Source organism: Talpa occidentalis, unplaced genomic scaffold (genome assembly GCF_014898055.3).
Source record: "Talpa occidentalis isolate TD23 unplaced genomic scaffold, MPIMG_talOcc4v2.1 talOcc4.17, whole genome shotgun sequence".
Lineage (NCBI taxonomy): Eukaryota > Metazoa > Chordata > Mammalia > Eulipotyphla > Talpidae > Talpa > Talpa occidentalis.
Window position 1 is genome coordinate 36,332,358 of NW_023601754.1, and position 25,473 is coordinate 36,357,830.

General features: G+C 49.2%; 1 protein-coding gene across 7 annotated transcripts; it reads left to right on the forward strand.

The window, feature by feature from the left end:
• The first annotated feature begins 4,400 nt into the window (after nucleotides 1-4,400).
• Nucleotides 4,401-18,635, forward strand: SLC38A7 (solute carrier family 38 member 7). 7 transcript variants are annotated; one of them, XM_037516426.1, is made up of 12 exons: nucleotides 4,401-4,438; nucleotides 4,997-5,135; nucleotides 8,726-9,129; nucleotides 9,783-9,981; nucleotides 10,201-10,345; nucleotides 11,221-11,319; nucleotides 11,953-12,010; nucleotides 12,210-12,324; nucleotides 12,936-13,083; nucleotides 13,598-13,797; nucleotides 15,868-15,922; nucleotides 18,496-18,635. In XM_037516426.1, the coding sequence occupies exons 3-12, from the start codon at nucleotides 8,860-8,862 to the stop codon at nucleotides 18,596-18,598; spliced, it is 1,392 nt and encodes a 463-aa protein (XP_037372323.1). In that variant the 5' UTR covers nucleotides 4,401-4,438; nucleotides 4,997-5,135; nucleotides 8,726-8,859; the 3' UTR covers nucleotides 18,599-18,635. The 7 variants fall into 7 exon arrangements, with proteins under 7 accessions (XP_037372323.1, XP_037372325.1, XP_037372327.1 ...); XM_037516428.1 differs by having other exon boundaries at nucleotides 5,000-5,135; XM_037516430.2 differs by lacking the exon at nucleotides 4,401-4,438 and adding an exon at nucleotides 4,617-4,851 and having other exon boundaries at nucleotides 5,000-5,135.
• Nucleotides 18,636-25,473: the final 6,838 nt, after the last annotated feature.

The following is a 25,473-nucleotide window of genomic DNA, read 5'->3' on the forward strand; positions in this document are numbered from 1 at the left end:
GTACAGCAGACCTCTCCTGTCTCACCCGCTGCTCCCCTCAGCAGTGTTTCGGTGAATCCGCCTGTTCCCCACTCTGTCTCTGGTGAATCACCCCCCACACCTCTGGCCTGTACCCCAGTTCTTGTATGCATAAATAAGAAAATAAATCTTTTTTTAAAAAAATCCCTCAAATGGGAACAATAAACATATTGGTCAGATGTTCTTTCAGGGACTGACTGCCTCAGGAGGTACTGTGCTAACGCTCCCTGTGTGGAGCCCAGAGAATGGCTGAAGCTGGCTGTCAAGACCTGGACTGGAAAAGGAACTTGAACACCCTGCTGACTTTGTTATTTTTAAACCCATGTATTGCCAGCTCACTCTAGACTTAAGTCCTGTTCTTCACTGAACCAGTCATATGAGACGTGGACCCTGACATTTTCTCATCAGTTCAGATGATGTGCCTTCAACCCTTCTGAGTTTCCTAGTCAGGGTGTAAGATAACGATGGCCTTCCACCTGCTGGAGGAGGCGGTTTACCTGCCCAGAAAAATATAACCTAAGGTAGAAGTATTTCCAGGTCTGGATTGTTTATTTAATATTGGTTCCATGCTCTTACCTCCAGGCATTGTGGCTCAAAATATCTGAGATAAAGCTTGGGGATCTAAATTTTAATCTAATTTATATCAAAAAAGAATCTACTTTAAATAGAGAAAAAAATCTAGGTGATTGAGATACAGCTCTTGCATTGATCAGTCTGGGTACTATCAGACTAAATGCCTCAGGCTTACATCTTAAATTCAGCTCAGCTTGAGAATTTTTTTTTAATTTGTTTTTTTAAGATTTATTTATTTATACAAGCACAGGGTACAGTCAGGACCACGGGAGGGTGAGAGAATTCACCAGAGCCAGAGCGGGAAACAGAACAGGCAGAGTGACGAAATATACTGCTGAGGGGAGCAGCAGGCGGCAGGAGAGGTCTGCGTGCCATGTGGCCAGCGGCTGGGGATCGAACTGGCACTGCAGAGGCTGCAGGCAGCTTCGCAGCCCAACGCTCAACCACTGCGCCACCAGGGGAGGCCCTCAGCTTGAGAATTTTGTTTTGAACTTTTTTTTTTCTGGGGTGTGATTTTTTTTGCAGAAATTGTTGATTTGTTTATAACTAATAACTAAAAAACCAACTTTTATTTGTTAATGATAGCCTTACGTAAATGTTGAGAGTAGTATTGTAAATCACATAGCTGATAAGGAATTTTTTTTAAGATTTATTTACTTTTATTATTATTTTTTTAATTTATTTATTTATTCAAGCACTGGGTACAGTCAGAAGCGCTGGAGGGTGAGAGAATTCACCAGAGCCAGAGCGGGGAACAGAACAGGCACACTGATGAAATACACTGCTGAGGGGAGCAGCGGGCAGCAGGAGAGGTCTGCGTGCCATGTGGGACCCTCGCTGGCAGCCTGGGATCGAAACAGCGCTGCAGAGGCTGCGGGCAGCCTCGCAGCCCAGCGCTCAACCACTGCGCCACCAGGGGAGGCCCAAGATTTATTTACTTTTATACAAGATCTGGGATACAGGCCAGAGGCGTGGGAGGGTGAGAGGATTCATCAGAGACAGAGCGGGGAGCAGAACAGGCAGATGGACCAAAGTACACTGCTGAGGCGAGCAGTGGGCAAGACAGGAGAGGTCTGCCCCGCCATGTGGGTGTCTCTCTGGCTGGCCAGGAATTGAACCAGTGCTGCAGACGCTGCAGATAGCTTCACAGCACTGCACTCAACCTGCTGTGCCACCAGGGAGGCCCTGATAAGGAATTTGTATCCAGAATGTATAAAGAACTCTTGCAACTCAATAATAAAAAGACCTAATTAATAACTGGAAAAGGTCTGAATAGACATTTCTTCAGAGAAAACTGAAGACCAGTAAACATCTGAAAGCTGTAGTATAAACATCATTAAGTCATCAGATCAATGAAATCAGTTAGTCTGTCTGTTCTGCTCCCCACTCTGTCCCCACTCATTTCATATTCCAGGGTGGCTATAATCAAAACAAGGATTATCAGGGATATGAAAAAATTGGAACCCTCAAAAGCTTGGTAGGATTTCAAAATGGTGCAGCTGCTTTGGCAATTCCTCAAAAGGTTAAACAGTCACAATTTGACCAAGCCATTCTACATATGAACCCAAGACAGACAAATTCACACAAAAATGTGTATATAAGTATTCCAGCAACAATATTCATAGTGACCAAAATGTCCAATGAACTGGTGATTTTTTTTAATGGTGCAGTCAAATAATGGAGTATTATTCAGCAATCAAAAGAAATAAAGTATTAGCATCTGCTCCAATATGGATGAACTTTTAGAACAGTCTGCTAAGTGAAAGAAGACAGACACAAAAGGTCACATTCTATTTATATAAAATGTCAACAAAGGGCAAATCCATGGAAGCAAAGTAGGTTAATGGTTGCCAGGAGTTTGGGGGAGGGAGAAATAGGAAGTGACTGCTAATGGTTACAGGGCCCTGGGGAAAGTGATGACTTTAAGTAGGGATTCTGGCTGAAAAACCACTGTATTTTGACACTTTAAACATGAAATTTCTGGTGAAATTCATAAATCTCAATAACGCTACATTTTAAAAACCTACAAACAGCTCATAAGTTCTTCAACAAGTGATCAGTTACACAAACTGGTACATAGACACCATGGGATACTATTCAGTAATAAAACATACATGTTGATATACATAACTTGGCTGCATCTTGGGGGGAATAGTGCTGAGGAGAAAAAGCCAGTCCTAAAATGTTACCAGCTGGGGCCTCCCTGGTGGCGCAAGGGGTTAAGATTCAACCTGTGAAGCTATCCACAGCCACTGTAGCACGAGTTCGATCATCGGCCAGGGAGCTGCCCACATGGCACAGCAGACCTCTCTTGTCCCACCTGCTGCTCCCTTCAGCAGTATATTTCAGTTAGTCTGCCTGTTCTGCTCCCCACTCTGTCTCTGGCGAATCCTCTCACCCCCTGCATCTCTGGCCTGTACCCCAGTTCTTGTATGCATAAATAAATAAATCTTTAAAATAAAATGTTACAAACTGAAAGATTTCATTTACATAACTCTTGAAATAGTGAAGATGGCAGACAGATTAGTGGCTGCCAGAGGCAGAGAAGGGGTTTTTTGCTGGAAGGTGGAGAGCGTAGTTATAGAAGGGCAGCTAGAAGGATCCTTGTGGTATAAATGTTCAGTATCTTGAATGTGGTATGGCTGTATAAACCCCTACACAGGTGATTAACTTATAGTACTAAATGACACCCAAAATGACTAACTCTAACAGGAAATCTGAACATGATTAGTGCATTGTGTCAATGTCAATGTCCTGATTGTGCCATTGCACTATAGTTTTGAAAATGTCACCAGTGAAGGAAACAGTAAACAGTACACAGGATTGGTTCAAGTTATTTCTTATAACTGCATGTATATCTGCAGTGGTCACAACATAAATACCCCTATCAGTGATGACCTTTTTTTTATTTTAAAGATTTATTTATGCATACAAGAGCTGGGGTGCAGGCCAGAGATGTGGGGGGTGAGAGGACCTACCAGAGACAGAGTGGGGAGCAGAATAGGCAGACTGACTGAAATACACTGCTGAGGGGAGCAGCGGGTAAGTCAGGGGAGGTCTGCTGAGCCATGTGGGTAGCTCCCTGGCCGGGGATTGAACTCATGCTGCAGTGGCTGCAGATAGCTTCATAGTTGTGTCTTAACCCCTTGCACAACCAGTGAGGCCCTCAGTGATGACCTTTGATGCATGGGAAGGTATCTGTAGTTGAGAGAAAATTCTCATAACAGATGAGGACACTGGAAAGCTGGGGGTTATATGACAACTTGCCAAGTAGCACAGTCGGTAACACAAACCAAGGCTCTCCTTAGGGCAGCAAATACTTACATGAATGACTATAATGCCTCAGAAACTTCTAGAATCTAGGCTCAGCGCTAGAGATCTGGGCAAAATTCACACCAGACCTCTCTCTCCTAGGAAAGCCCACAGCTCTAGGAAGTCAGAGTGTTCCCTCACCATCCTCAGTAAAAAAGAACTCAGGGTCACAGGCAGTGGGTGTGAAGGCAGGGAGGGAGACACGGATGGACAATGAGACCAAACAGCTTTGGCAACAGCTGTGACCCACGCAGCAGGCGGGCCAAGAGCCAGACCTCCTAAGTGGTCTTCCCGGGAGGAAGGAGCCGTGTTTAGCTTGGCCAAAAGAACAGGACTAAAAAAAAAAAGAGGATAAACATGGGTGGGCCGGGTGGGAGACCGGCTCAGGGCAATGCTGTGGAGCTAGTGTTAGCCAAGAGAGCCACCTACGGGAAACTACAACTCCCAGGGTGTCCCGCGCCACGCCCAAGCCCGGGCGGTCACGTGACCGCCGCTCACGTGCCTCCCCAGCGGGCTGGGAAGAGAAGCTTCGTAGGTAAGTGGCAGGAGGTAGAAGCGGTAGATTCCCCGGGTCCCTGCAGCCCCTGTCGGCAGCGTCCTGCCGACAGCCCACTGCTCACTGCCCACCGGGCTCCGGAGCCTGGCGTGGTCGCTCCAGCGCTCGCTCTCTGTCGTGAGGTTTCGGGCAGCGCCTCGCCCCGGCCTTTCTCCTCCTGCCCCAGGCCTGGATCGAGTCCCGGAGCCCCTCCCCAGTTTACCCCGCAGCCGCCCACTCGCTTCCCTTCAGGTCTGGGGATCGTCCCTCCACCCACCCACCCCGGGTTGTCCAGAAACGCCTGCCAATGCAGCCCGCCCCACGTATTCCTGGGATCTAGTCCCGAAGTGGGCTTGAACCTGCTACTGTTGGGATCTGAGGGGCCTCCTGCAAGGCCTGCAGCTCCGGCCTGAGTATGTGGCCATCAGGCAACTGGTTCTTCCTCTTTTCCTCCCGAAACCTGTTTTCATATCTGATCTGATGCTCCATTCTGAGTTAGAGGTGCAGTTCCCTTCACTCTGCTGACTAGCACAGAAACAGCCCAAACTCTTTTCTCAGCAGCCAGCAGATTTTATGTAAAGTCTTGAGAAAGAAGAAATTGGGGCCAGAGAAGGAAGTGAGGAGAATCCAGGCTTCAGATCTCTGGGAGAAGAAACTGTAAGGAAGAGCCTCCCAGCCCCACACCCTAGTGGATCAGGTAAGGTGGGCAATGGAGCTGAATGATTTGGGGGAGGGGAGGCTGAGACTTCTTGGACCAATGTAGAGACCCTGCGCCTGAGATGTGGGCCAGGTGGAGGGCTCACAGCTGCTGCAGCACCCACTTCACAGGCTCGCAGGGGCTATGCTCCAGCCCCGGAGCCCTAAACTCTACCTCACTACTGACTGCTTTCATTTTTTGCTGAGTTGCTGGCTGGGTGGCAGATTGCACAAGAGGAAGCCCTCTGGCATCTGACTGATCTTTCTGGAGTTGGAGCCAGCGGAGGAATATTTCCTCTGGAACTGATTTTCTTGTTTGGTGACCAATGTCTGAGAGCACCTGAACTTTTCCATTTTCCATGATGTGAGAGAGCCTCACCAGGAGGAACAAAGGAAAGCATCTGACTACCTGGGAGCTTTGTTACCATTCTAAACTCATACACCCCCCCCACCCCCAGTGTGCTGAGGCCATCAAGGGGTGTGTCTCTGTGCTGGACAGTACTTTTTTAAAGATTTATTTATTTATGCATCCAAGAACTGGGGTACAGGCCAGAGGTGGGGGGGGGGCTGAGAGGATTCACCAGAGACAGAGTGGGGAACAGAACAGGCAGATGTACTGAAATACACTGCTGAGGGGAGCAGTGGATGAGGCAGCAGAGGTCTGTTGTGCCATGTGGGTCACCTCCCTGGCTGGGGATCAAACTTGTGCTGCAGTGGCTGCAGACAGCTTCATAGTGCTGCATCTTAACCCCTTGCACCACCAGGGAGGCCCCTGTGCTAGAAAGTATTTAGCTCAGTCATTATGACCAAATATGATCAGTCCCCTTCTCCATGGGCTGCAAAGAATAGAGTGTAAAATGCAGAGTTTTGTGTGAATAGTATAGGCTCGGGTCTCAGAAAGGAGGAATCTCTGGGGTGGGGGAGCCTTTGGTACAGTTCCCATTTTGAGTAGTAACTGCCAGTAAGCAGCCTTTGGGGAAGGCCAAACGTAGCTCCTTACTACCCACCCAGCACTTGCCCTTCTAATCTGGACTTCATGTTGCTCTTCCTCCCATTAGCTATCCCAGTGCATTTGTGCCCATTTTTACCTGGCAAGTAGCACTTGACCCTAGTTTTGATTAGTTTTTTGCTCTGTGCTTGCTTAGGATTGAGAATTCCTAGGCATTCCGGAGATAGGCAGCATGAGAAAGGGCATCTGCAAAAACAGCAGTAGCAGGCCTCCCTGGTGGCGCAGGTGTTTAAGCGCAGCGCTGTGAAGCTGTCCGCAGCCTCTGCAGTGCTGGTTCGATCCCCGCTGGCCTTGGAGCAACCCACATGGCAAGCAGACCTTTCCTGTCTCGCCCGCTACTCCCCTCAGCAGTGTATTTCGGTCCGTCTACCTGTTCTGTTCCCCACTCTGTCTCTGGTGAATCCTCTCACCCTTCCGCACATCTGGCCTGTACCCTAGTTCTTGTATAAATAAAATATCTCTTTAAAAAAAAAAACACAAAAAACAGCAGTAGCAATGACCTTGTATTGAGCATTACACCCATACTAATAATAATGCATGCCTCACAGTAACTGATGATGTAAAGACTCAGAGAGATAAAGTGACTTGCCTGAGGTCACACGGCTGGAGCATGGAGGAGTCAGCATTCTGACTTCAGAACCCAAACAGAATCCCAGAATCCCGGATCACAAAACCTCCCTGCTTAGGGGAGCTTCGATCTGATGGACTTGGATCTTCATGACCATCATTTCTCTTGAGGCTCTCAGGCTGTAAGCTGAACCCTGAAAATAATGAAGATCATTTTTCAGGCCTGGGGTCCTCAGAGTATCTCAAGATTCTGAAAAGAGGAAGCTGGAAGCTTCTTCCTAGTTGTTAAGGAAGCAGATCAAAGCCAGAGAAGCAGCTCTAAGTCACCTGTGTTTTCCAGATAGTAAAGACAGTCAGTGGGGTGACAAGTTGGTTAACTGAGTCCTGCCTAAGGCATCATGGTGAGCCCAGGAATGAGACAAATACAGAGACTGCTCTAGGGTGAGACCAGACTGAGCTGAATCTCAGCTTCACCTCTGACCACTATGTAACTTAGGGTAAACCCTTAACCCCTCCGGAATTCCGTTTCCTCCTTAGTTAAGGGGTAACAGTCATGCCTGCTTTGTAGGGCTATTTTGAGAATTGAATGCAATAAAGCACTTCCATATCTGCAGCGGCGGCAGTTGATTGTAACAATACTTGTTTGGGGGTCTCCCTGGGTTGAGTCTCAGCGCTATCACTGCTATGACACCCGCTACTGCCTTTAGCAGCGTATTTCAATAAATTCACCTGTCTTGCTCTCCATCCTATCTCTAGTGGATCCGCTCAACCCCCACATCTCTGGCCTATACCCCAGTTCTTCTACACACACACACACACACACACACAAAACCTAAAAAAAAAATACTTGTTTGGCATCAGAGCCTGGCGTCTCGCTTAGGAGGGCAAGCCTGGTATCTGTGAAATGCTGGCAGGTGAGAGACTACTTTGAGGAAACCAGCCTGAGCAATGCTGGACCGCAGGGCCTGACAGCACCAAAAAGATCTCAGTAAGTGTCCGAGAAGTGGGACCTGGAAGGGGAACTAGCAAAGGGGCTGGGAGCCTTCCTAGCACAGGATCTGTGGTTGTTTTCCCTAGGACCCAAACATGACAAGGTTGGTGGAGCTTGCCATGTGGGCAAAGAGTGAGAATTGGCCTGCGACATAATTTAGACTCTGGGCCAGAGGGAGATGTGGTGAGCTCTGATTCACTGAAATATCCATGGTCGTAGATGACCCCATGTTCTTGGGACCCTGTCGAGTGGAAACAGGCTGAGAAGTCACACAGATGATCTGGATTCTGCTTTGTAACTCATAGTATGTGACCTTGGTCAGTGATTTAATCTCTCTGAAACTTATGACCAGAGTCATAGGACTGAAAGAGATAAGATACATCCATCACACACCTGCCCAGTGATGGCTTTTCTCTAGGGTGTCAGTACCCCTGATGTGCTAGCACCCCTCTCTTATGTCTTACCCGATGGGTCCATAAATTTGAAGCCAGCAGGATTTGCATCTGACATGGTCTGTCTCTGCCACCCACACCCAAAGCAGCATGCTGCCCAGAGGCACACCTGGGTCTGCCTCCTAACTGTGTGACCTCGGAGCAGTTTTTCCCCTCTTTTTTTTTTTTTTTTTTTTTTTTTGAGGAGTCCTTTATTGTGAGGTTTTTTTTTTTATTTTTATTTTTTAAGATTTATTTATTTATTTTATACAAGCACTGGATACAGTCAGAAGCGCGGGAGGGTAAGAGAATTCACCAGAGCCAGAGTGGGGAGCAGAACAGGCAGAAGGACCGAAGTACACTGCTGAGGGGAGCAGCGGGCGGCAGGAGAGGTCTGCCCGCCATGTGGGACCTTCCTCCGGTGGCCGGGGAGCAGCCGGGGATCGAACCAGCACTGCAGAGGCTGACGGGCAGCTTCACAACCCAGCGCTCAACTGCTGTGCCACTGGGGAGGCCCAGTTTTTCCCTTCTTTATGTCCCACCTTTCTGTGCTCACCTCAGCATATCTGTCCTCTTTCTTTTATCCCATCTAGGTTGAGAAGAGCAGGAGTCCACAGGCCTCTTAGAATAACAGCCCTGAACAGGCTGGTGCCACCCTCCAGCTGCGCAGGGGATGTGGTCGTGACAAAGAACCAGCTGACCCTACAGCAAGGGGGCTCCCAGGGCCATGGCCCAGGTCAGCATCAACAATGACTATGGCGAGTGGGCCTCAAGCTCAGACTCTGGGGAGCGGGCACGTCTGCTGCAGAGTCCCTGTGTAGACACAGCCCCCAAGAATGAGGGGCAGGCCTCTCCAGGGGGTCCGGCCAGGGGCACCACTTCCACTCTTGGGGCCATCTTCATCGTAGTCAATGCCTGCCTGGGTGCAGGGCTGCTCAACTTCCCAGCAGCCTTCAGCACCGCAGGGGGCGTGGCAGCCGGCATCACGCTACAGATGGTAAGTGTTGGCTGGGAGGGCAAAGATGCCATTTGGGTGGTGGGTCTGAGCTTTTTGTCTTATAGGGGAGGCTTTGGATCAGGGATGGTTGGGAAATGACATGTGCTACCCCTCTCCCTGCCCTTACACATGGCAGACATTACTAATCAATTCTAGCATTCTTTCCTCTGAGCTCAGGTGAGGCTTCACAAGCCTCCCCAGGAACCAGAGAGGGCCACATATTTAACCATTTCATGATTGTGTTTTAAAAGTGTACTTTTATCTTTTAGAACTACATCTGCATGCTAAAATAAATCACATTTTCAAGTTAATCCAGTGTGGGAGAGAGAATAGGTGAAACAATATAGGCCTTTCGTTGTTCACTTTTAAAGTTGAGTGATGGGTACCTGTGAGCCCATGATACTCTTCTGTCTACGCTTGTGTTTAGAATATTCCACAAAACCACATCTGTTTTTAAAGAAAATCTTAACTTGGCAATCTATTAATATTAGTAATCTAATAATTAATTTAGTAATCTATTAAAATTAACCTATGAAATGAGACTGCTTTGCCAAACTGGCTGTGGGCATGGAGCCAGTAAAGGCTGAGCGAGACCAGACTGCCCTCTGCTGTCCAGCCTTGCCCACACCCTCTTGCTCTGCCCCTGCCTGCAGGGAATGCTGGTGTTCATCATCAGCGGCCTCGTCATCCTGGCCTACTGCTCCCAGGCCAGCAATGAGAGGACCTACCAGGAGGTGGTGTGGGCTGTGTGCGGCAAGCTGACAGGCGTGCTGTGTGAGGTGGCCATTGCCATCTACACCTTCGGCACCTGCATCGCCTTCCTCATCATCATCGGGGACCAGCAGGACAAGAGTGAGCTTCCCCCACAGTTCCTACCTCATCCCTCCCTTTGGGGGGCCCTGGGGGCAAGGATGGGGGGGGTCAACCTCTGCCCAAGTCCAGGCTCAGCATTCATCTGGGAAGCCTGCCTCCTGTCTGCTCGGCCCATTGCACAGGCAGAGGCTCAGCAGAGCAGGAAGGCTGCGCCCCGTGGTAGACTGGCATGACGTTCCTTGCTTCCTCCCTGTGCAGTTATAACTGTGATGACAAAGGAGCCCGAGGGCGCCAGCGGTGGCCCCTGGTACACAGACCGAAAGTTCACCATCAGCCTCACTGCTTTCCTCTTCATCCTGCCTCTCTCCATCCCCAGGGAGATCGGCTTCCAGAAATATGCCAGGTTCGAAGACCCCATCCCAGCCTAGGCCAGACAGAAGCTCTGATCCAGGGAGCTGGAGACAGGCTGCTGGGAAGCCTGTTCCCTCCAGGCTGTCTTACCTCTGGGGTAGCCACAACGAGCAAGGCAGGGCACACCAGGGCTTGCAGAGGTTCAAACATAAACTTCGTTTCTGTTAGCAGTGAGGGAGACGTGGCCCTGGACATCAGCGAGAGACTCCATTCCAAATGTCCTGGTCAGAGAAAGGATGGATGATAGGAATGTGAAGGCAGCTCCTGGCCTGGATCTTGGCTTTCCCAGGGAGGACGGGGTCTTTGATTATTTGGGATTGTCAGCCTGGTGGTGCATGTGGCTTGGTATGAAGAGAGAGGAACAGCTTCCTATCTCTGAGTCTAAAAAGCTGTGGGATTCTAGACTGTTTCCTCTGATCTGTAATCGAAAGGGTCACACTCAGCTGTCTCTGAGGTCTCCTTTTATGCTGACAATCCACGATTTCTACTTATAACCCTTTTACCTCCAGCTTCTCCTTGTTCTCAGTGGCCCTGCTTGCATTCCCTGCCAGGTCTGGGCTGCTCTAACTGAAGGAGATGTGCTTTGAAAACCAGGCCCCTGCCACAGTCTCAGCCTTATTGTTCAGCTGATACCTTTCGATGGCTACAAATGTCAGATGCCTGGTCCCCTGTTGGAGACCAGTTTCCTCCTAGCCATGGCCAATTCCCCTGAGACTTATTTCTTGTGCAATTCCTGAGTCAGAGTCTCCCATATTGTTCCATTAACACTTATGGTCACTAGAGATGGGGGTGGATGCCCCTGGGATGGAAGCAAAGAAAGGACAGCTGGGGCTGGGGAGGAAGAAACTCATCCCTCCTTTCCGGCAGCTTCCTGAGTGTTGTGGGCACCTGGTACGTCACTGCCATCGTCATCATAAAATACATCTGGCCAGACAGAGAGATGACCCCAGGGGACATCCTGACCAGGTGGGTGAGGGCCCCAGGAGATACTAGGGGGGAGATTCAGCTGCTCAGTCCCCTTGGCCAGGCATCCAAAGGTCACACAGGTGCTCTCCTGGGCTCACTTGCTCAATGGGGCTCAGTTCATTGGCCATGATGGGAAGGAGACAGATGTCCTGATCTCTTTTTACTGGAGGGAAAAGTGAGAACCAGAGACAGGGGAGACTTTGCCACCAAACTCCAGCTAGAGCCAAATGAGACTAGGCCCCAGGTTATGACGACTACCAGGGCCAAACGGCACATTTTCCAACTTGTGCTTGTCTGTAATTTTTGTATCTTCTATATGGGGATGAAACTCTTTTTTGTTACTTAAGAGAAAAGTTTCCCTTTTTTTGAAAGGAACAAGCCAGAAAAGCAAAAGCTTGATGCAGGAGCTAGGCATTCGGGATTTGGGTCCCAGAAGGGCCTTCGAGAGCCTTCATTTACTGACCTCTGAAATGGAGATGTGCCATCTTCCTGTGCCTAGACTTATGTGATCTCAGTGTGGAATGCTTGTTCGTAGAGATCATGGTGGGCTGAATGCAGAATAGGAACTTGGGGTGGAGGGGCACTTGATGGCTCTGAGGGTTCATCAGCAGCACTTGCTATATCTGTCCACAGGCCGACTTCTTGGGTTTCTGTGTTCAATGCCATGCCCACCATCTGCTTCGGATTTCAGGTACCAGTTGCAAGATCCCTGTGGTCCCCTTAGCTCACTTCCCACCCTAGGATGGAACCCACGATGCAACAGTCTGGGGTATCCTGAAAGGAAGGATGGAATAGGGAGCCCAGGACTTGCCCTTGTCCCCAGGATACCTTCCTTTGTAAATGGAGGGTGAGGTCACTTCCCCATCATAACTGTGCCCTTCACCCTATAGTGCCACGTGAGCAGTGTGCCTGTCTTCAACAGCATGCGGCACCCCGAGGTGAAGACCTGGGGCTGGGTGGTCACAGCCGCCATGGTCATAGCCCTCGCTGTCTATCTGGGCACAGGTGAGTACACCCCTCCCAGGGCTGGGCTTGGGCTGCTCCCCAAGAGGGACGTGGCTCAGTAACAGATGGCTGTGGGGGCTGTGTGGAGAATGGTTTGGATGAGGGAGCAGGACCCAGAGATCTGGAAGACTGGCTCTGTGATTGCTCCCACAGATAGTTCTTGGGGGGTACTCTTCTAGCCTCAGAGGACAAAGCCAGAACAAGAGAGGCAAATAGAATCCCGGTTGTTCTGGGGCTCACGTTCTAGTTTGTGAGACACAGTACACAAGTAGGAGAAAAAAAACTATAAAACAATAAAACTTGAGAGAAAGCCTGGGGAGGGAGATGGTTGTTGGGACACCTTCTCTGAGGAAAAGGACATCTGTGCTGAGGCCTGATAGGAGGTGGCAGCGTGAATGATGACAGAACATAGAGCAGAAGCTCTGCAGGCACCTGCAGGGGGAGTTCGGGGTCAGGAAGATGGCAGCACCAGGACAGGGAACTTGAAGACGGGGAGGAGGCTTCTGATCCCAGCCCCTACCCGCCTCTGAGCCTCCATAGCTGCTCCAATGCTCCAGCCGCTGTTCCCTCCCAGGGGTGCCCCAGCCCAGCCCACTTGTCCCTGCCCCCAGGCATCTGTGGCTTCCTGACCTTTGGAGCTGCTGTGGACCCCGACGTGCTCCTGTCTTACCCCTCGGAGGACATAGCGGTGGCCGTTGCCCGAGCCTTCATCATCCTGAGTGTGCTCACCTCCTACCCCATCCTGCACTTCTGTGGGCGGTGAGCCCCTTCCTCACCCCACTGCGGAGCTCCCTCCAACCAGGACCCCTGAGGCCCCCAAAGCCCTCTGGTGCTTGGGTCCTGTGTGCAACCCATTTTTTGGGAGAAATTAAAGCCTGTAGGAAAAAATCAGTACCTAGAATGAGCCTGCTAGTGCCCCAGCTGGGTCTTCGGGCTCCCCTTTGTCACAGGGTCCCCTCGAAAAATCTCCAGTCCAGTTCTTTCCTGAATCCCCAGCCTTCTGGGTACCCTAGATGCTTGCTCTTTAGTTGTTGTTTAAGAATATCAGTTCCCACGCGGTGAGCACATCCTGGGCCAAGCATTCCCCATCTCATCTGCTTTCCATGGCAACCTCAGAACAGTGCTGCTAGGTCCATTTTACAGAAGAGGAAACAGAGGCTTGGGGATAAGACCTGACCCACCCACAATCTACCCAGACTGGAGTCTGACTCTGTGACCTGGAGGTGGGAGGCAGTTATCAGGGGCATCTCTGAGCCCCTTTTTGTGTGGACAGGGCGGTGGTCGAAGGCCTGTGGCTACGCTACCAGGGGATGCCAGTGGAGGAGGACGTGGGGCGGGAGAGGCGGCGGCGCATGCTGCAGACGCTGGTCTGGTTCCTGCTCACCCTGCTGCTGGCACTCTTCATCCCTGACATTGGCAAGGTCATCTCAGTCATCGGAGGCCTGGCCGCCTGCTTCATCTTCGTCTTCCCAGGTCTGCACCCCTGGCTCTCCCTGGCCTCAGCAGCTCACTCGCTCACCTGTTGGGGAGAATAACCACCAGCATTTATTGATCCCTCTCGCGGGCCATGTGCTGTCTAAGCATTGGATTCCAAAAAGAAAGTATAATTATTATGTCCATTTTACTAATGAGATGTGAGGTACAGATTGGATAACAAACTTGCATAGAGGCTAACAATTCAATTAATGAGTGATAGGACCTTTTCAAACCCAAATCTGTCTAGGTCCACAATTTATACTTCTTTTTTTTTTTTGAGATTTATTTATTTATGCATGTAAGTACTGGGGTACAGGCCAGAGGTGTGGGGGGGTAAGAGGATTCACCAGAGAGAGTGGGGAGCAGAACAGGCAGATCTTCTGAAATACACTGCTGAGGGGAGCAGCAGGCGAGGCAGGAGAGGTCTGCTGCGCCATGTAGGTTGCTCCCTGGCCGTCTGGGGATCGAACTCATGCCACAGTGACTGGCAATAGCTTAATAGCACTGAGACTTTAACCCCTGTGGCACCAGGGAGGCCCCAGTATGTACTTTCAGTCCACAGTTGGTTGAACACAGAACAAACTGCTCTGCACGGGAAATATTGGCTCTGAAGGGCTGATCATGTCTCTTGCTGCTTGACTACCAGGGATCTGGTTGGTTCAGCCCATTATAGCAGTGGGGAGTGGTAACAGCACCGTAATGCAGAAGCTGGGAGACCTGAGTTTCAGGCACAAGTCTTCTGCCAGATCCCTGGAAAATTGTCCTGTCTGCCCAGCATGAGTTCTGCCTATGCTGAGCTTGCTTCTATCCAGGAGATGAAAGCCCTTGTCACTTTGCATGGAACAGGGAACCATGTCTGTTTAAAAGTGCATTTTAGTAACCTGCGGTGTCAGAAATACAGATAGCTATAATAAACCAAACAGGATAGACCTCAAACCAGTTAATTAAAGGTTCTTCACCAAACATTTTGCCAGAGTTAATAATATTCTGAATACCTTCCCATTCTCTGCTAAAAGCTAGTCAGCAGTGAAATGGAAGGAAAAGTAAAATAATCTATAAATTTGATAATTAGATCTGAAAAAAGTAAAGTTAATGAGCCTGATAACTGTGACCACACTTCTGGATTCATGACTCTAACATTAAATAATTATTTGGTGATTCAAGTCTGCTTATGGTTATATTTATAATAAATTTTCAGTTATGCTAAAAAAAAAATTGCAGTGGGAATGGACTCCCTGGTGGCACAGGGGTTAAGTCTCAGTACTATGAAGCAATCCCCAGCCACTGCAGTACAAGTTTGATCCCCCTTCAGGGAGCTGGCCCATGTGGCACAGCACACCTCTCCTGCCTCGCCTGCTGCTCCCCTCAGCAGTGTATTTCAGTCAGTCTGCCTGTTCTGTTACCCACTCTGTCTCTGGTGAATCCTCTCACTCCCCGTGTGCACCTCTGGCCTACCCCCCAGTTCTTGTATGCATAAATAAATAAAATCTTTTTTTTATAAATATTTATTTATTTATACAAGCACTGGGTACAGTCAGAAGCGCAGGAGGGTGAGAGAATTCACCAGAGCCAGAGCGGGGAGCAGAGCAGGCAGAAGGACCGAAGTACACTGCTGAGGGGAGCAGCGGGCAGCAGGAGAGGTCTGCGCACCATGTGGGACCCTCACCTGCGGCCCGGGATCTAAACGGCGCTGCAGAGGCTGCGGGCAGCCTCGCAGCCCAGCGCTCAACCGCTGCGCCACCAGGGGAGGCCCTAAATAAAATCTTAAAAAAAAAAAAAGTGCAGTAGAAAGGGCCCTGGGATGTGGGCACCACTGAGTCACCTTCCAATATTGCCCCTTTAGCTCTGATTTTTCTGTGCACCCCAAGTGGTGCCTGTCAGACAATGGTCTCTCCTGGGAGAGCAGGTACCAGTCCTCTAGTCAGGTGTGGAGTAGGGGGGAATAAAACATCTGGAAGAGTTAACTTAGGCCTTTCTCCATCACACTGCCTCTTGCTAAGGAGGGAGGCTGGGCATGAGGCAGGGAGCCCACCCAAACTCTCTCGGGGGCCACTTCTTCTCTTCCAGGGCTGTGCCTCATTCAAGCCAAACTCTCAGAGATGGAGGAAGTCAAACCAGCCAGGTAAAGTAGGAACTGTCCCATGGTCCTCTTGGGGTGCTACTGAATGCAGGGGGGAGGGGTCAGGAGTGAGGGTCAGGAGACTTGCGTACTTTTATTTTTATTTATTTATTTTAAAGATTAATTAATTTATTTATATAAGCACTGGGTACAGTCAGAAGTGCGGGAGGGTGAGAGAATTCACCAGAGCCAGAGCGGAGAGCAGAACAGGCAGACTGACGAAGTACATTGCAGCGGGCGGCAGGAGAGGTCTGCACGCCATGTGGGACTCTTGCGCTGCGGCTGGGGATCGAACCGGCGTCACAGAGGCTGCGGGCAGCTTCGCAACCCAGCGCTCAACCGCTGCTCCACCAGGGAGGCCCATGACTTGCATACTTTTAACGGGTAACACATGCTAGTTTTAATGCTTCCACCTGAAGAACTGAAGGACTTTAGAGAACAAAGTGGAACTCCCTCTTTTCCCAGAGGCCTCCCCACCATGTTCCCAGGCTCCATGTCAGTGCAAGTTTGTGTCTATGCACACTATGCCCACGTATACACAGACTTGTGGGATTTTACTAGTTTCTTTTTTAAAAAATGATAAATGGTTTTATGCCAGACACATTCTTCTGCCACTTACTTTTTTTTTTTCCATTGTACAGTATGTTTTAGGGAGCACTCTATGTCAGAACAAGAAGATATACTTCTTTTTTTTATGCTTACTGAGTATTTTGTGGTATGAACACAAAATGTGTGAACACGCTTGCACATATACCTCTTAGCACTCCTGCTCAAGAATCTGGTATGCTCAATTCTTAAAAGGGAGTTTCTGGAGCACAACACATGCTCTGTTTTATATAGGCACAAGGGTTCAAAGTACCCTCCAAAAAGGTGGTGCCAGCAGCAGTAAGTGCCCTCTTCCCATACCCATGCCAGCTCTGTAGCTCCATCACCCTGATGGATGGAAAGCTTGTTTAAATATGCATAGTTCCCTGAATAGTAGAGAGGTTGAGAAAAGGTTGCATAAAGTATTGTGTGAGTAATATTCATTCATTAGTGAAAACTTAAAAGAGATAGGCAAGTCTAAGGAATAAATTCACCTCAATCCCAATACCCACCTATAATTGTTACTACTTTTGATGCATATATTTGCAGATATCTGTGGGTTGTTTTTTTTTTTTTAATGAAAAAAACATGTGACCCACAGTCTTGACTCTCTTTCCAATGTCAAGAGACCTGCATTTTTTTTAAAGATTTATTTATTTTTATACACGAACTGGGGTACAGGCCAGAGGCGCAGGAGGGTGAGAGGATTCACCAGAGACAGAGTGGGGAACAGAACAGGCAGATGGACCGAAATACACTGCTGGGTGAGACAGGAGAGGTCTGCTGTGCCATGTGGGAATCTCCCTGGCCAGCAGGGAATAGAAGCCACGCTGCAGAGGCTGCAGACAGCTTCAAGGCACTGCGCTCAACCCGCTGCACCACCAGGGAGGCCCAAGAGACCTGCATTTTAATCCTGATCCTGTCCTGGTCTTGCTGTGACTAGTCATTTAATCCCATTTGGTCTTGGTCTCCTTCCCCATGGACGGGGGCTCATGTATCTGGCCCCACATACCTTTGTATGCAAAGTCCTTGAGAAGTACAAAGTACTCTACCCATAGAAGTGGTTTAAGTAATTACAGTAATTAACTGGCATATAGTTGACCTTTGAACAACACAGCTCCACTTATGCTCAGATGTTTCTCTATCCAAGGGGTTCACATCACAGATTCAGCCAACTACAGGTGTTAGTAGGTTGACTATGAAGGGGGATACAGGACCTGTGTATACAGAGGGTTGGCTATAATGTCTACGTGGATTTTTTTAAAAATTTATTTATTCTGGGCCTCCCCGGTGGCGCAGCGGTTGAGCGCTGGGTTGCGAGGCTGCCCGCGGCCTCTGCTGCGCCGGTTCGGTCCCCGGCTGCTCCCCGGCCACTGGAGGAGGGTCCCACATGGCGTGCAGACCTCTCCTGCCGCCCGCTGCTCCCCTCAGCAGTGTACTTCGGTCCTTCTGCCTGCTCTGCTCTCCGCTCTGGCTCTGGTGAATTCTCTCGCCCTCCCACACTTCTGACTGTACCCAGTGCTTGTATGTATGTATCAATCAATCAATAAATAAATCTTTAAAAAAAAAAAAAAATTATTTATTCATAAACAATCTGGGGTGTAGGCCAGAGATGCAGGGGGTGGGGGAGGCATGAGAGGATTCATCAGAGACAGAGTGGGGAGCAGAACAGGAGGATCTACTGAAATACACTGCTGAGGGGAGCAGCGGGCAAGTCATGAGAGGCCTCCTGCACCATGTGGTTAGCTCCTTGGCTGGCCACAGGCCAAGGAGTGGCTAGCAACAGCTTCATCATGCTGAGACCTAACCCCTGCATCACCAGGGAGGTTCCTACATGGATTTTTGTGTGAAGGGTTAGCACCGCAACCTTGACATTGTTCAAGGGTCAGCTTTATGTGTATGTGCTTGTGTGTGTGTGTATACATACATATGAAGTCTGCAGAGTCATGGTGGGTTGAATGACCAGGCTGCTCTCTCCCTCTGCCCTGCAGCTGGTGGGCACTGGTCAGTTACGGAGTCCTCTTGGTCACCCTGGGAGCCTTCATCTTCGGGCAGACCACAGCCAATGCCATCTTTGTGGATCTCTTGGCATAACCACCAGTTCCCAGGGAACACACGTTGACCATCGGCTGCAGGAACTTGTCACATAGAGCTGTGGGACCATCCAAAGTCTAGCATCATTCCCCTCTGCTGATGGGATGACATCTGGACATCCTCTTCCAGGGATAATTTTGGGGCCAAATCAGACCCCCACACCTAGACAGCTCAGACCCACCCTCCTAGCTGATCCCCTGCCCTGGCAGTGCCGAGGATGGTGGGAGGAGGTCTCATGTTGCAGAGGAGACTACACTACCCACCGCGCCAGCTCACCACATCTCCATGCCTGGAATCCATAGATGAAGGGATCAGCCAGTCTCAGAAGGAGGAACCCAGCCTGACTTCCCTCTGGAGAAAGATTGTGGGTAAAAGGCCACTGTCCTCCCGTGTGGCCTCTCCTGATTAGGGACTGTACTCATTACCCTGGGACCCAGAGCTGCTCGAGTCCGTGAGCAGCCCAGCTGGCAGTGTTCGTCTGGGACCTGTCTGGCAACATCCAAAGGAAACACTGAAGTCACGTGGATGCACAGAGGCAGAGTCATGCCTTGTCCACTCCCTCCTGGACCACAGTGAGCCTGATACCCCTCTTTCTGTGGCTACTTGGCATTTCCTCAGCCTTTCAGGGCCTCACCCTGTCTCTTCCTGCAAACCTGATGGTCCAGGTAGCTCTCTCCTCCTCCATCCCTGGACATCACCAAGTCTAATGTTTACAGGCGGTGCCAGCCTGGCTCTGAGCCAGGGACCAGGGCCGCCCGTGCCACGGTGCTGAGTACTCCTCCGTTAGGCCCCCCACAGGGGGAGTTTGCTTTCCTTGCTCAGAGTCCAGATGGGTCTTTCTTTTTAGAGGCACAGAGTGGATGATGGAAAAGATTGTGGGAACCTTTCAGACCGATGCAGGCTGGGTCAGGATCAAGGGGAATCTCTGAGACCTTCTTTTTCAGTGATTGCTTCTCTGCCCTGTGTGCTTCTTCCCCCTTCCCCATCCATCCATCCTCAGCACCACTGCTTCTCCAGAGAGCAGAAAGACAGCTGAACGCCCACTGATGGGGCAACATATGAGTGTAGTCATGCAACCTGGATCTCCTGCACACCCCCATCCCTTTTTCACCCCCACCCATTTTCCACATAGCTTAGTCTCCTGCTCGCCGAAGTGTGAAGGTGAAGGGGTACCAAAGTTTCTGTTGTCAACGTCCTCAGTTCCACCAGGCCCGACCTTGGCAGCTGCCCAAGACCTGTATTCCCCTCCCTGCCCAGCAGCGCACCACCTAAGGCAGTGAAATCAAAGCAGCGGAGACTGGATAGGCGTCTGCTCAGTCCCCAGACTGGGTGACGCACCTTTCCTCTCAACCCTGCTGTTGTCTTGCAACCTGCTGCCCAGCACCAGACCCCGCCAGTACCCATCCCTGACACGGTCAGGACAGCACAGTAAGCAGCTGGGCTGCACAGCCTCTAACTTGGTTAGTGGGAGTAGGGGACATTTAAAGGGTCATCACAAAGAACCAGTCAGGAGAAGCAGGAATCCAGCCTCTTGGCCTAACCTCAGGAGCCCACACCCTCCCCTCCCTGCCAGGCTCTTCTTCTGTTCCTGTTCTAACCATGCACATTCAAACCAGGGAGGATGGTTAATAAAAAGGGGCTTGTGCTGCTGAGCCATGAGACCTGTGTTTGGTGCTGGGACACAGTCCAGGCCACTGATGGGAGGACAATGGGCTGCAAAGGCAGGGTGTGTAGCAAGCCCTTTAAGCTTCACCACCTGTGACCCCCATCTCAGGAATGGGCACTACCACACTCTTCTTCCCACACCTGAAACTGTAAGTGGTTCTTGACAGCTCCCTTCTCTTCCCACATCCCATCAGCCTTTCTCTGCTGACTTGGGAATTTGTCTCTGTCTCTTGTCCTGCTGCCTGTCCCTCCCTGGCCTTATATTTGGGGATGAGTTAAACACCTGAGCATCAACATCCCCATCATGTCAGAGGCATGTGTGTGCAACCCTGGTGTCCCAGTGGAGGAGTAAATCACCGTGCAGAATCCTGGTGAGAAGATACTCAGTAAAACAAACACCAGCTTTGTTCTGGGTCTGCTGAGTCTCTGGGTCTATTGCTAAGCAAGAGGTCACAGGAATATTTAAAGCATGCACTGCAGAATGATGCTTTGATCAATGATGGGCCATGTACACTAAGGAGGTCCATGTATATCCTTAGGTATGCAGTAGGCTAGACCATCTACGTTTAAGTACCTTCTGTGACGTTCACACAATGATAAAATCATCTTACATTTCTTTGAATCTGTGGTTAAGCAACATATGACTTTACTTGCAAATTGTGTCAGTGACAGGAAAGGAAAACATAAATGTTGTTGGAGAACCTAGAGCTTGTCTGAGGAGTCAAGGAAGTCTTCCTGGAGCAAATGACATTTGAGCTAACCCCTGAGTGATAAAGAGGGGGAGACCTCCTGAGTAAAGAGAGGCAGGGAGACCTTTTCAGTTCATGAGACTTGCATGTGCAAAGGCCCTGTGGAGGGAGGAACATGGTTGGTTGAGACACTAAAGTGTGGCCATTGTAGGGGGAACATTGCCTGGGTGTGGGAGGGCAACTGGATTTGGGGGATACCTCACAAGTTAAGACTAAAACATTCTAAGATGATATTTAGTGGCTCTCCCTGGTCCTTGGAGTAAAGTCCAACCAGCTCATCTTCCACCCCACTCCTCCCTCTTCCAGAATCCTCTCTGGTGGCGTTGGGGACTCTATCAAGGACAAAACACTACCAAAGGGCTAGGAAGATAGGACAGCTTTGAGCCATGTTCACACCTATCTAGAGAACTAAACTTGAGGTTTGGTTTCACTTTCTGAACAGAGGGAAGAAAAGGCTACTTCTTTGCGAAAGCCAAATGCATCCATTTTAACTCCTGCCCTGTCTGTCTGTTGCTCACCATACTCACAAGTACTTGATCAGTGTGTCTCCCCCGTTACACTGTAAGCGCCACAGGAGCAGGGCCACATCCACCTCGTCCATCAGGTTTCTTAGCCCAGTACCTGGCATATGATAAGCAGGGTTCAGTAGTTATTGAATGGGTGGGTGTCACCTAATGTTCGTTGAACTCCTGTCTTATGCAGCACTTGCATCATCCTCACTTGATTCTCACAACTGTGAAGAAGCAAAGCTGAGAGGTGAACTACTTTGCCCAGAGATGCACAAGAAGTAAAATTAAAGCCAGAACATTCCTTCTATGCATGCATGAATAAAAGTGTGCAGAAGGCTCCCTTTGGGCCAGCCTGGTGATTTCTGACCCCAAAAGGCAGGCACAGGAATCTGCGACCCGCATGCTGGGAACCCCTGGTCACTCTCCCAGCCAGGCCACATCAAGCAGTTGCAGGCGGCTAACTAGGGGGTCTGGGCAACTTGTTTCAACTCTCTGGGCTTTTGTTTCTAAAACTGAGTTAAGGATGACAATCACTACTGTTATTTACTTCACAGAGGAGAGCTGATGTAAAGAATACATTAAAAATAAAAAGTACTTTGTGTCCAGAAATTCTCATTTACAAAGGGAGAAAACTCAGTCTCTCCACAGCACATAGGCAGGGGAGTCTCCAACCCTTCCCAAGAGTCTGTGCTTCTGTAAGAGTGAGGTGCATGCAACCTCTGTGCCACTGGGTGGTACCCAGGGCACTCACAGCCTACTCGCTGGTAAAAGGTGGTGCTTTCTGACTCCCTGAATGGGGGCTTCTGGGAACTAGAGCTGCAGCAGAGTCACAATGTGGACCTTAAATTACTCAACACAGGTCAGCTAGGCTCTTTCTTGGTTTCCACGTGCACCCCAGTTTCTGTTCAGCTGATGAACACATGCCAGCCAGTAAATTTTCTTCTTTTCTCCCTTAGGCCTCCCTTTTCCTCACTCCTAATGTAAATCTGCTTTTGGGTTTTGTCCCATTTTTTTAAGATTTATTTTTATTTATGCATACAAGAATAGGTATAGGCCAGAAGTGCAGGGGTGGGAGGAGTTTGAGAGGATTCACTAGAGACAGAGTAGGGAGCAGAACAGGCGGATCTACTGAAATACGCTGCTGAGGGGAGCAGCGGGAGAGACAGAATAGGTCTGCTGTGCCCTGATCAAACTCAGGTGGTAGAGGTGATCGTGCTGAGACTTATCCTCTACACCACCAGGGAGGCCTTTATCCTATATGAAGTGCCCGGTGATGACTCACAAACCGGGTCAACCCCCTCCCCCACCCCATCTACCTACCCCCATCAGGGTTTGCCTTTCTTCAACTGAAATGTACATACAAAATTTTTATCCCTTTAGGGTACAGATTCTGATTCAGTGGGTCCCCGTGTGCCCTTGCTCTGGTTCTCAGACCACACTTTGAATTGCAGGGGATTAGTGGACAGAGCAAACGTATGGATTCAGACAGACCTGGCTTGGATCTCAGCAACGCCACTCACACAGTGAAGACCTAGGCGTCTGAATCCTCTTTTTTTTCCAACATAAAATGAGAGTGAATGAGAGTGATAGAGCCCACCTTGTAGATACATAGCCCTCCATATTTGCAACTTCTAACTGTGCAGATTCAACCAACAGTGGGTTGAAAGTACTACTATGTAGTTAGGTCTACAATGATTTCATCTCTGCTGAACATACACAGACCTTTTATCTTGCCCGTATTTCCTAGACTGTAGAGCACAGCTACTGTCTACGTAGCATTTACACAGTATTAGGTATTAAAAATAATCTAAAGATGGTTTAAAATTTAGGAGAGGACGTATAAAAGGTAAGGCAAACACTATGACATTTTATAGAAAGGGGTCATGGAGCCAATCCTCCAGGGATCCTGAGGGACAACTGTAAGACAAATGACATAATACATGTGAAGTGCCTGGCAGATAGCAGGGATTTTGTCAGTCAATGAGTGTTCATTTGCAGTTTCTGCCTTTGACCAATAGAGGTCATCCATGTGTCATTTCTGTTAAGGAAAGTGCCGAGCCTGCAGCCTCAAAACTCCAAGCCTCTGAGTCAGCGGGCCTCCTGGTGGCTCAGCAGCTGCCCAGTACATCTGAGTAACAACCCAGTTTAAAAGACACACTTCAGGACCTCCCTGGTAGCCTCAGGTTTAGTGCTATTATCACTACAGCCTGAGTTCGATCCCTGGCCAGGCAGATAACCCACATATAGTACAGCAGACCTCTCCTGTCTCGCCTGCTGCTTCCCTTAGCAGTGTCTTTCACTGCTCCCCACTCTGTCTCTGGTAAATCCTCTCACTGCCCCCCATCTCTGGCCTACACCCCAGTTCTTCTATACACAAACACATGCTTCAACTGGGAAAATGCTAAAGATCTTGTTGACTTTATCCTATGATTCATGAGTTGGGCAGTCCATCTAGCACCACCTAGCAGACAGAAAGGAGCTCCAAGAAACTGTACAAAAAGAAAGGTTTTATAGGCAGAAGGGAGTGGGACAAGGACATGACACTGTTAAGAAGCAGAGTGGTTGTAATAAGGTCATCTCCGTTAGAGGAGGGCAGGGTTCTATCTGGCAGATTACCTCACTAATATTATCTGGGTAATTCTAGATTGACTCAGTTAAGATTCCATTCCAAGGAGAGGCAGAAACTGTCCTTAAGTTAGGTATTAAATCTCAGTTTGTGATATGGGACTTAGTGTAAAATTACTCCATTTTGGAACTGTTACCTCTTTTTTTGTTTGTTTGGTTCTTCTTTTTAGCATCCTGATTGTGGGACAAAACCACCTCAAGGTCATGCTCTGTAGTCTGATGGGAAGAATTAGATCAAATCACAGAAACTAATTGTGTAGGTACATATGCTAAATGTAGATTAGATATCATAAATCCAGATTCGCTAATGAATTACATTGCTGATACAATGGAAACTTTTTAAGTAGATGTGAAGTAAGGCCAGAGATATTTCACCAGGAGAAGGCAGACACTATCCTTAACCCTTTGTGTTGTGGGGGGAGGAAGGCAGATAGGCCCAAGATCCATTCGATTGGTCAATGGCCATTCAAAATGAAACTGATACTTCCAGTCTTGCATGTAAAAAGGTTGGAAATGGTCACTCTATCCTAACAAGTAAAAAGCTGAACAAACTGAAAATTCAACAACTTTTCTTTCTTTCTTTATAATAGAAGTAACATTGCATTCTAATAGCATTTAAGTTACAGGTGTGTATCACTGAGAATCAACTAGCATATATTACATTAAGTTCAGCCACTAAATCTCTAATTGCATCTTTTTTTGAAGATTTATTTGTTTATGTATACAAGAGCTGGGGTACAAGTCAGAGATGCAGGGGGGTAAGAGGATTCACCAGAGACAGAGTGGGGAGCAGAACAGGCAGACTGACTGAAATACACTGCTGAGGGGAGCAGCGGGTGAGACAGGAGAGGTCTGCTGTGCCATGTGGGTAGCTCCCTGGCCGTCCAGGTATTGAACTTATGCTGCAGGGGCTGCGGATAGCTTCACAGTGCCATCCTTAACCCCTTGCGCCACCAGGGAGACCCTCTAATTCTATCTTCTTAATTCTGTAATATAACTCCAGTTACAGGGCACATCACTAACCCAAAATTGGAGGGTGACAGGCAAATGCAGACACAAATCCACAGGCAGAAACCTCTGCAGGAATCACCCTCCCGCGCTTCTGACTGTACCCAGTGCTTGTATAAATAAATAAATCTTTTTTTTTTTTTAAGATTTATTTATTTATTTATTTATACAAGAGAACCCAATAGAGCCAGAGCAGGGAGCAGAGCAGGCAGAGGGACCGAAGCACACTGCTGAGGGGAGCAGCGGGCGGCAGGAGAGGTCTGCGCGCCATGTGGGACCCTCCTCCGGTGGCCGGGGAGCAGCCGGGGATCGAACCAGC